Source organism: Phalaenopsis equestris, unplaced genomic scaffold (genome assembly GCF_001263595.1).
Source record: "Phalaenopsis equestris unplaced genomic scaffold, ASM126359v1 Scaffold000002, whole genome shotgun sequence".
Taxonomy (NCBI): domain Eukaryota; kingdom Viridiplantae; phylum Streptophyta; class Magnoliopsida; order Asparagales; family Orchidaceae; genus Phalaenopsis; species Phalaenopsis equestris.
In genome coordinates this window covers 56,477,807-56,488,018 of record NW_018164444.1, presented here as the reverse complement: position 1 = coordinate 56,488,018, position 10,212 = coordinate 56,477,807, and the positions used below count along the sequence as shown (strand labels likewise).

The window sequence follows — 10,212 nt, the reverse complement described above, 5'->3', positions numbered from 1 at the left end:
TATATATATATATATATATATATATATTGTAAATTTAGTTCGTTGGACATCTGTTTGTAAGTTTAGGTCCCTCTGGTCTGGGGTTTGATTCCTTCCAAGTGTAGGGTGCAGTACTTGAATTCTTAGACGTACGAGGGTTGAATGGGACTCATATAATAGCCTCCGATCATTCCTTTAAAAAGAATATATATATATTTGTAAATTTATTTTCTTTTTCTGTCTCAGCCTTTTCCCAAACTCCTCCTTGTTTCCGCCAAAACAATCTCCTTCTTGACCTAACAATAGGGGTGTAAACGAGCCGAACACGAGCGAGCGCTCGTTTATATTTCGAGCTCAAAAAGTGTGTTCATGTTCGGCTCGTTTGCTTAGCGAGTCGAACACGAGCCGTTCACTAACAACGAGTCGTTTTGACAACCCTAATCACATAGCTATAAATTGTTAAAGATTGAGATAAGATTTAAAACATCATTTGAATCTAAAAACATCATTTGAATATAATTTAATAAGTTTTATTCTATTTTCTTCATTAATACTTTTAAATGATTATGTTTTTTTTAAAAATAGTACTCATCAAATATATATATTATTTTGAAAAAGCCCAACATATAAATGGAATGGTCGAGGCTATTATACGAGCCCCGACCACCTCTCATGCGCCTAAGAATTCAAGTATTACACCTTACACTCGGAGGCGGGGAAATCAAACCCCAAACTAGAGGGGACTTACAAATGACAAGCAGATGCTCTACCAACTAATCTGTTGTTGTTAGATATATATATATATAGAAATATTCATATATATATATATATATATATATTATATGTTATTTAATGTTTCAAGTTTTTTAGTATTTCATAGTAGCATAATCGATAGTATTTATAGTCAAAATGAGCTAAAAAAACAACGAACAAATATGTATAGCGAAGGAGCTGATCACGAGCTTCTTTCGTTCTGACAGCCCTACCGAAAAAGTCGAGATATAGTCGCAAATCGCAATTAGAGCTAACTGAGGAAGGCAACGGCGGGATATCGGCGTACAGAGGTCCGAAACGCCCATCTTTCCTCTCCTTCCCCACTGCTCCTACCCGAAACCATGTAGGCAGGTGAAGAAGGATGGTAACTTCACATCTTTTTCGCGCTGATCGCCCGTCCCGGATTTACTAAATCTATGATTTACTGCCGAAATCAGTAAACTCCGGATTTATGAAATTAGCGGGTTTAGTTTGTCCATATTGACCGTCTGGCAGGATTTAGGTCAAATCCAGGTTAAATCCCGCTCTAAATCCCTTACCAGACAGCCCCGAAGTGTTTTGTTTTTCTCCTCAACCATAACCCTAGAGCAGTCTTTACTTTGCCTGTCGGCATCCATGGCGCTGAATCTACGGCAGAAACAAACAAGTATGTCTACTTTTTTCACCGTTTAGATCTTGTCACTCGGATTTGATTGGCTTTCCAGTTTTATCTGTTTTGTTCTGCAGGCTGCATCATCAGAATGCTGAATCTGAATCAGCAGCCAAATTCGGCCTTCGCCGGCTCCGCCACCGAGGAGGTCTACAAGATCCTCATTCTCGATCGATTCTGTCGCGATATACTCTCTCCATTGATCCGTGTCAAGGACCTCCGTAAGCACGGGATCACTCTCTATTTTGTCATAGATAAACAACGACAGACCGTCCCCGACGTCCCAGCGATCTACTTTGTCCAACCCACACCGGCCAACATCAGCCGGATCGTGGAAGACGCCTCTCGCTGCCTTTACGAGAGTTTCCACCTCAACTTCTCCTCTTCCCTTCCTCGACCCCTTCTTGAGGAGCTCGCTGCCGGGTCTCTCAAGGCTGATTCCGTCAGTCGGATCTCCAAAGTCTATGATCAGTATCTGGAATTTGTGACTCTAGAGGAAAACCTCTTCTCTTTAGCGCAGCCCGATATCTACGTCCAGCTCAATGATCCTGCCGCTGGAGACCAGGAAATCGAAGGCATCGTGGAGAAGATAGCCGGTGGGTTATTCTGTGTTCTTGTTACGCTTGGTGTCGTGCCTGTCATCCGGTGCGCAAGTGGTGGCCCTGCCCAGATGGTTGCCGCTGCCCTTGACACGCGTTTGCGTGACCACTTAGTTACAAAGAACAATCTTTTCTCTGAAAGTGGAAACCTTATTAGTTCATTCCAGAGACCTGTGCTCTGTTTATTTGATCGAAATTTTGAGTTGGCAGTTGCGTTGCAACATGACTGGAGCTACCGGTCACTGGTGCATGATGTCTTTGATATGAAGCTCAATAGGATCAGTGTACAGGGGGAGAAATCTCAAGTAAAATCCTATGAATTGGATGATTCAGATCCGTTCTGGGTTTCTAACAGTTGGTCTCCTTTTGAGAAGATTGCACTAGAAATTGATAGTCAGCTGAACAAATATAAGCAGGATGTGGAGGAGGTGAACCGGCGTACAGGTGGGCAAAAAGGGGCTGAATTTGATGGCACCGATTTGATTGGAAACACAAAGCACCTGATGAATGCTGTTAATTCACTTCCGGAGCTTACTGAGAGGAAGAAGGTGATTGACAAGCACACAAATTTAGCCACAGTGCTGTTGGGTGAGATCAAGAATAGGGCTTTGGATTCTTTTTGTAGTTTAGAAAGTGAGATGTCAGGTAAGGGTACTGTGGATAAAAATCAACTTCTTAGTCAACTTAAAGATAAAGGTACAAAAGAGGATAAGCTTCGGCTTGCCATAATTTACCTGCTCTCCATGGAGACAACCCCACAATCAGAACTTGAATCAATAGAAGCGGCTTTGAGGGAGTCTGAATTGGATACTTGTGCATTTCAGTATGTGAAGAAGATCAAATCTTTGAACATGTCAATGAATTCCTCTGTGGTCTCTGCCAGCAAGAGCAACATTGTGGATTGGGCTGAGAAGCTGTATGGACAGTCCTTGAGTGCTGTGACTGCTGGTATGAAGAATCTGCTGTCAGGAGCGCGGCAACTAGCTCTTACAAGAATAGTTGAAGCACTAATGGAAGGGAAACCAAATCCTGAAGTGGATTCCTACCTATTATATGATCCTCGTGCACCAAGATCCGGAACTGGAGCACAGTTGAAGGGTCCATTTAAAGAAGGGATTGTTTTCATGATAGGTGGAGGTAATTTTGTAGAGTACAGGTGCTTGTTGGAGCTAGCACAGCGCTCACAGCCCACAAAGCATATCATTTATGGTACAACTGAAATACTCAACGGTGTGGATTTTGTTCAACAACTTCAAGTTTTGGGTCAAAAGATGGGTTTAGGAAATACTGGTATAAACCCATCCCATTGAGATATGAGAATTCACATTTTGTTCGCCTTTTGGTTTTATTGATTGTGGTTGGAAGTTCATATATTATTGGAAAATATAAGTTAATTTCTGGGCTAAGCATAGTTGAAGTTCTGAAGGTGGCATCAGGACTTTTTGGTCGATGTTGATTTCAGTTAGCAGCTTATGCCTTGCCTTGCACCTACTTTTGATCATTTTAAGTGAAATATGGTTCGCACTTATTTATCCCCTTACTCTTCGTGCCTGCTATTTTTAATTAATTTGGGATAAGAGATTTGTTATGCTAGAATTTGCTCTTACGAATTAGTAATTTTGATGTTTTGAGTTTGCATCTTGCCTTCCTATTCTTGCGGGTTTGTATTTTTTTATTCCTTATTTCATGAGCTAAGGGTGTCTTTGAACCTTAATTACTAATTGAATATAACATTACATTATGACTTGTTTGCTGTTTTCCTTTGCAAACTGTAGTCTTACCTCTTCGAGGCAGTTGAAATAAAATTTCTTATTGGCTGGGTTTTTTATTACTTAAAGATCACTCCAAAATTTTTCCCTTTGGTGTAGAATGGTTTTCATTGCTATCATTGTCATTGCAAAGATGTCAGTACATGGTTCTTTTCATTGAAATCATTTTGCTATTGGTCAGCTTTGTTTTTGCAATTAAAACTAAATCAGCTATCATGTTGCATGATTTTGTAATCAAAACTAAATCAGTTTTCCTGTAGCATGATTTTTTTAATTAAATGTCGAGCTCAATGTGCAATTAGACATCTAACACCTAAACCCCCTTTTTACGTGCCTACTACACTAAACTAAGAACGATAAACAAAAACACCATCCTACCGGTGCAGTAACTCCTCTGCTGTGACCTCTACTCCAACTCTGTCCATTAGGACCCTAGATGAAGCTTTCCCGCATGAGAGAAAACCTATGACAGCTCACTCATTCTTTTCTGCTTCACTCAACGAACAAGCTTTCTGGTTGAAGGCCCGGCGAGGGAACAGGAGATGTTGGGTATTTAGCTAAGATGAGGGCTTTCATTGGGGAAGAAGGACAGACCTTGCACTCCTACTCACTGGAAACTGGAGCAGGATGCAGGCGAGGAGTCAAAAATAGGTGCCGGCGTCAGGGAGAGGCATCGGGCTGTGGCGAGGGGAAGAGACAATCTGTTCAGTGAGAAAGCTTGGAGCAAATCTCTACAAGGTACGGAATTTGTTGCTTGTGGTAGGGTGAGTCGGAGGAGCAGGCGATCTCACCATCGAGGGGACGCCGGAAGGGATCACGATGATTTCTTGCGTTTTTAGTTTAGCTCATCAGCTTTTAAAGCAATCTTTCATGAGCTTATGAACAGTATATTGCATGAAATCAATGCTTTGATAGTGTTCTAGAACATAAAGATATGTCAGAAGAATCTTGAAAGGTCGATGAATTGGAATAGTGATGGCAACTCTATTCCAATAAAAAACTATGGTACCACTGCTGCATAGAAGTTGATAATTTTCTTAATAAAAAGCAAGAGATCTCGAGACTTAGTTGCAGAACTAGACGGAAGGTATTGATCCCTTACTTTGAAATTTAACTTGTCCTGGAAAGTCATGGTATTTGACATATGCCTCACAAACCAAGTGAGTCGAGGCTAATTATTTTGGTTGAACAGATGACTATACATTTGAACATAGTTGAAGGACAAGGGAGACTCATAAGAACGAAGAGCGTGAAGCATGAAACTCTTAATAACTCGCCCTAGTGATTTATAATCTAATATTGGTCCATAATTTCCTTAGTGTGATAATCTATCATAGTTGAAGGACAAGGGAGACTCATAAGAACGAAGAGCGTGAAGCATGAAACTCTTAATAACTCGCCCTAGTGATTTATAATCTAATATTGGTCCATAATTTCCTTAGTGTGATAAGTTATGCATTATAAAAGCAAGAGATCTTGAGACTGAGTTGCAGAACTAGAAGAAAGGTATTGATCCCTTACTCTGAAATTTAACTTGGCTTGGAAAGTCATGGTATTTGACATATACCTCACAAAACAAGTGAGTCGAGGCCAATTATTTTGGTTGAATAGATGACTATACATTTAAACATAGTTGAAGGACAAGGGAGACTCGTAAGAACCAGGAGAGTGAAGCATGAAACTCTTAATAACTCGCCCTAGTGATTTATAATCTAATATTGGTCCATAATTTCCTGAGTGTGATAAGTTATGCATTATAGCAGCATGTAGAAGTTGTCTTAGAAAGCCTTCTGGGCTGCTCTTAGAGCCATTAAGTTTCTAAGAATCTTGGATCCAAAGCAGGGGCAGTACAAGATTATTTTGTATTTACTAAACAAATGTGCCACGGGAAGTTAGCCATCTCTGATTAGAGTGTTGTAATAACCTGCAGTTAATTCAGATGAATGGAAATGAGGATAATGGCAGCATACTCCTCTACTACTTTTAGAAGGCTCCCCACGCCACTATTTGGGCACCTACGCGTCAGGTTATAGAGAGGGCAACACTCTCATGCCCAGGAGGGGCGCGCTAGTCGCAGTTGGCTCTTTGATTCGGTTTAAATCCTTCATTCCGAGCGATGAAGTGGCAAATCTCTTTGAGTGTAGTGTTTTGTCAAGAGTTATTGTGAATCGGAGAAGTGTCGGAGAGGAGGATTGTGTTTTTTCTCTTGTGAGTTTGAGAGAAAGGGTTTGGAGCGAAGTTTTGTAAATTACAACAATTTTAGAGAGGAGATTTGAGTTAGTGTTTTACTCCCTTATGACTTTCATGGCGGAAATTTTTTGCTGTGTGGCTCTGTGATTTTTTCCTGTTATCAGGTTTTTCACGTTAAATAGTGGTTTTTTTTTTAATTGTTTTTTTGGTGCTTCCATTCGAAAATTTTGTTCTGATTTTCTGAAGTTAGTACGATCATATTTTTACAGTGCGGTTTTGATTCTAATTTAATCGAAGCCCTAGTAAAAGTATTGGGCGACTTTTCATCATCCCAAAAGTTTATTATTTTTACAAATGCAAAAAACGAAGTTTTGTTGTTATATATGTAAATACATATAAATTGACTTTTCATTTTCTCCAAGTAATTCATATGAATAGGCATATAAGTAGCATGTGTTTATGGGGCATTTACATCCTACCCAATTCATACGTTGGAATGTAAGAATCAATCATTTGCAGATGGTGAATCAACAACAATTATTGCTCATTTTGACACCATTTTACGGTAAATGATAAGATTTTAGTATTACATAGAATTTTGTGCTCAGAAATAACTAGTAGTTTAAACTTGACATATTATCAACTGATAAAATTTTCAACTCGTTCTTAATCATTTGTTGCAGCATCGTAAGCTTTTGGCTCCGCAATATGTATTTTTCCACCAATAAATGTTTTCCTTTGAATAGCTTTTCCAACATGTTGTTTTCCTCTTGAAAGTAAACCTTTCTTCACACTACATTCCTTTAGTACTGTTTCCAACAGATTGTTTGCTCAGATTCATCAATGTATCTGCAGTAAAAATCACTATTTTGCATCTAAGCATCGGCGCGTGAACATGCCTCCAGTGCTTCTCTATTGGAAAAGATGGTTTTTTCTGCATATTATAGCACATCTTTCAAGTTAATTCTGTGGCATTTACATACATAACACCCATTCATATGTATTTATAAATCTGACACCTAAATTTTAATTTATCCATTCATAACATCCAAAACAATCATATGACATAAAAAATATCATTCAAATAGTAGCCACTACTACATGTCTAGTAGAACAGATAGAAAAATAAAATAAGTTAATACTAAACTTTCTTAACAAAACAAGCAAGCACTTTAACAGCAACAATACAAGAAGTGATCACCAGAGAACAAGAAGATTTGAAAGCCTGGAGCTTGCCAAACACAAAAACAGTCATTATAAGGTATCTTTGAGGAACTAAACAATATAAATTTTCTGTTCTTCATCATTACAGGAAGCATAGAGATGTTCCATAAAAGCCATCTGACCAAGAGATTGGTGGGCTCACATGTAAGGCCTGGAGCAATACGAATTAAACAAGAACAGGAGCTGCATTTTCATCTTTCTGTACAAAATAAGCACTGCTCATTGATATTTGGTAACAGCCACAGCAACCAAAGAACTTGGTGCAGCACATAGTCGTGCTTCTTCCACAACAAACCCAGCCACTACATGAAAAAATAGAGAAAAAAATAGAGAAGACGGACAAACCATTCCCATCACCGTGGCACACTGTAAAAGGTGAGGGAAAATGCCAAAACCTTTTTTCGCCTCGATTTAGAGGCACAAAAAGTTCTCTTGCTGCTTTATCTACATCATTCTCTGAACACCAAGATGGAAATTCAGATCTTAATCTGTCCCTTAGTTCACCCACCAATTTCTTCCATCCATCAGGCAGTTCGATCAACTTCGTTTTGGTGTATTACAATACAGGGACTCAGAAACTTTAAATTTTGTGTTCTATTTATATTTCCGCAATATAGAGAAAGAGGTGGACTAAGCAAATGGTACTTTCACAGAATTAAAGTGAGAATTCCATGCCTGGTTCAAAGTTTCATTATTCTGGAAGAACAAATCCAGGCTCTGTTGGTATTTCTGTCTCAGCTCCAAGAGCTCTATTTTCTTAACTGAATTAATTTCGGTAAGCCTCCCATTTGTTAGTCTCTTGCAATTAGCCTCTGGTGGCTCATTATCTGAAGAGGAATAGCCGTCCTCTAAGCCATCGAGCATGGCCAAGTCATCATACTCTTCAGCTGAGTTAGTTGATTTTTCATCCACTGAGCCCTCCACCTGAAAAAAGAAATAGCTTTTCTTGTAGATGAGTTTGAGGAATACGAAAACGGAATAGTGAAGCTTTTTATATCTTGTGTAATTTTAGAAGAAAAAAAAACAATAATGGTTGTTTTGTGCAAAATAATACCCTACAAAACAATGCAGGCCGGCAAAGCATGACGTCATTTTAGTCCCAGAGTCTATAAAAGTGTCAGACGAGTCCCCAAGCTCTTTGAATTAGGAATTAAATAGTACCCTGTGGAGATTATTTCAGCTCATATTAAAAGGGTATGGGGATTAAGTTGACACTATAAATTTTGGGGACTAAAATGATCTCCTACAAAAGAAAATATATTGACAATTTTCTCTATCCACATATATCCCCACTTGCAACATATAGCCTGTAACTAATCAACAGCTTACAGACCAAAATACATAAGACCAAAATACATAATGGCGAGGTAGCAATTATACACTTACACACAAAAATAATTAAAAACAAGCAATAAATTAGCCACGATCATTTGGCCTCAAAGCAGAGTGAGTAGTTTAAGGGTCTGTTTGGGACAGCTTCAACTTATCAATTGGCTATTGCAACTAAGCTGCCTAGAAAGTAGTTGTGAATAAGCTGAATGGCTGTTTGTTTTCTGCGGTTTGAAAATAGCTGCAAGACAACTATTTTGGACAAATGATCATTATGCTCATTTGCAGTAATATTGTTTGTAGCATAATTGTCAAAGTCAACAAACATATAATAACAAACAAGCATCACAAGCCTCCATAGAACCCTCACCCCAAGCCACAACCCAAAAACATCATTCCAACCCACAGCCACCACCACAAGGCACAACCCAAAACCATCACCCCAAGCCACAACCACCACCGCGATCCACAACTTCTACCCTAATCCACAACCACCACTTTTTGGCCCAAGCCATAGACCCCTCTCATCTCAAGCCACAGCCACCAACCCAAGCCAAAGCCCAAAACCATCACCCAACCCACAGTAACCCCAAGTCACAACCCGAAACCATCACTCTAAGGCACATGCATCACCCGAAGCCACAACCACCACCCCAATCCACTACCACCACTTTTTGGCCCAAGCCACAGCCACCACCCCAAACCATAACCACCACCACCTCAATCCACCACACCAAGCTACTTGCAACACAACTCTTAGGTATTTACAAGTCTAACAACTAAAATTTTATATTTACATGCATAATACTCAATTCTGCACAACAAAAAAACCACCTTCGCCAATGTTTAAGGAGCATTTTGATACATGTCATACAATTCTTATGTATTTACATATCTAACAACAACAACAACAAAGCCTTAATCCCACTACGTGGGGTCGGCTACATGAATCCTTTTTCTCCATTGCGTCCTATTTAGTGTCATATTTTCATTTAGTTCTAGTAAATTAAGATCATTTTTAATACAATAAGCCCAAGTCTTCCTAGGTCTACCTCTGCCTTTCTTAACACAAGTCGAATCTAAAACATCTACTCTCCTAATCGAATCATCAGATGGTCGACGTTTACGTTCGTAATTTAAACTCGAACTACCTCGTGCGTCGCCAAAGTTGCTCAACAGCCTCCGATAATAAAATGAACTTCGCAAACACGTCTGAAACATTAAAATTTCCCATGGAAAGGTATTATGTGATTGAAATGATAAAGTATGGCGAAATCATCAAACTATTGGAGCGATATGCAATTTGGACCTCACCGTCACCGAAACTACCTAAAATGGACACCTATATTGATGGTTTTCATGCATGAATAATCGACACATAAATCGAGTTCCGAATTTAAAGTAAAAGAAGCAATATCAAGACACATAATTTAAATGGAGGGAAATAAGAATATATATATATATATATATGTATGTATATATATATATATATACATACGTCCTTGATTATTATTCTACACTTCCCTATCTCCGCCGCTCAACTTCATTTCAACCCATGCTTCACCTCCCCATTTACCCAATTGGAACTCTTTGCTTTAAATTAAAATAGAAAAAAAAAATAAAAAAAAATCCCATCCCATTAACATTTCTCCCAATCAACAGTAGGGGTGTAAATGAGCCGAACACGAGCGAGACGAAC

The 10,212-nt window shown here is 39.0% G+C and overlaps 2 protein-coding genes across 3 annotated transcripts in view; one reads left to right on the top strand and one right to left on the bottom strand.

The window, feature by feature from the left end:
- The first annotated feature begins 901 nt into the window (after positions 1–901).
- LOC110027945 (SEC1 family transport protein SLY1-like) lies at positions 902–7,500 on the top strand. Of its 2 annotated transcripts, none has more exons than XR_002294398.1 (3): positions 902–1,399; positions 1,480–3,518; positions 7,273–7,352. XR_002294398.1 is itself a non-coding variant. In XM_020729605.1 (3 exons), the coding sequence occupies exons 1-3, from the start codon at positions 1,369–1,371 to the stop codon at positions 7,455–7,457; spliced, it is 2,028 nt and encodes a 675-aa protein (XP_020585264.1). In that variant the 5' UTR covers positions 902–1,368; the 3' UTR covers positions 7,458–7,500. The 2 variants fall into 2 exon arrangements, 1 of the variants encoding a protein (XP_020585264.1); XM_020729605.1 differs by having other exon boundaries at positions 1,480–3,291; positions 7,273–7,500.
- A 314-nt stretch (positions 7,501–7,814) lies between these two features.
- The window catches only part of LOC110019113 (pumilio homolog 3-like), a gene marked incomplete at its 5' end in the record, with an annotated part of 15,963 nt that continues 13,565 nt past the window's right edge, over positions 7,815–10,212 (bottom strand). Inside the window, one exon of the mRNA XM_020716689.1 lies at positions 7,815–8,108. Within this exon, the coding sequence (XP_020572348.1) occupies positions 7,815–8,108 (294 nt within the window). The remainder of the gene's footprint in view (positions 8,109–10,212) is intronic.

Coding starts and splice junctions, on each gene's coding strand:
- LOC110027945 (XM_020729605.1), top strand. CDS start 1,369: ATGGCGCTGAATCTACGGCAGAAACAAACAA. Junction 1,400..1,479: donor TCTACGGCAGAAACAAACAA/GTATGTCTACTT, acceptor TTTGTTCTGCAG/GCTGCATCATCAGAATGCTG. Junction 3,292..7,272: donor GATGGGTTTAGGAAATACTG/GTATAAACCCAT, acceptor TCATCATTACAG/GAAGCATAGAGATGTTCCAT.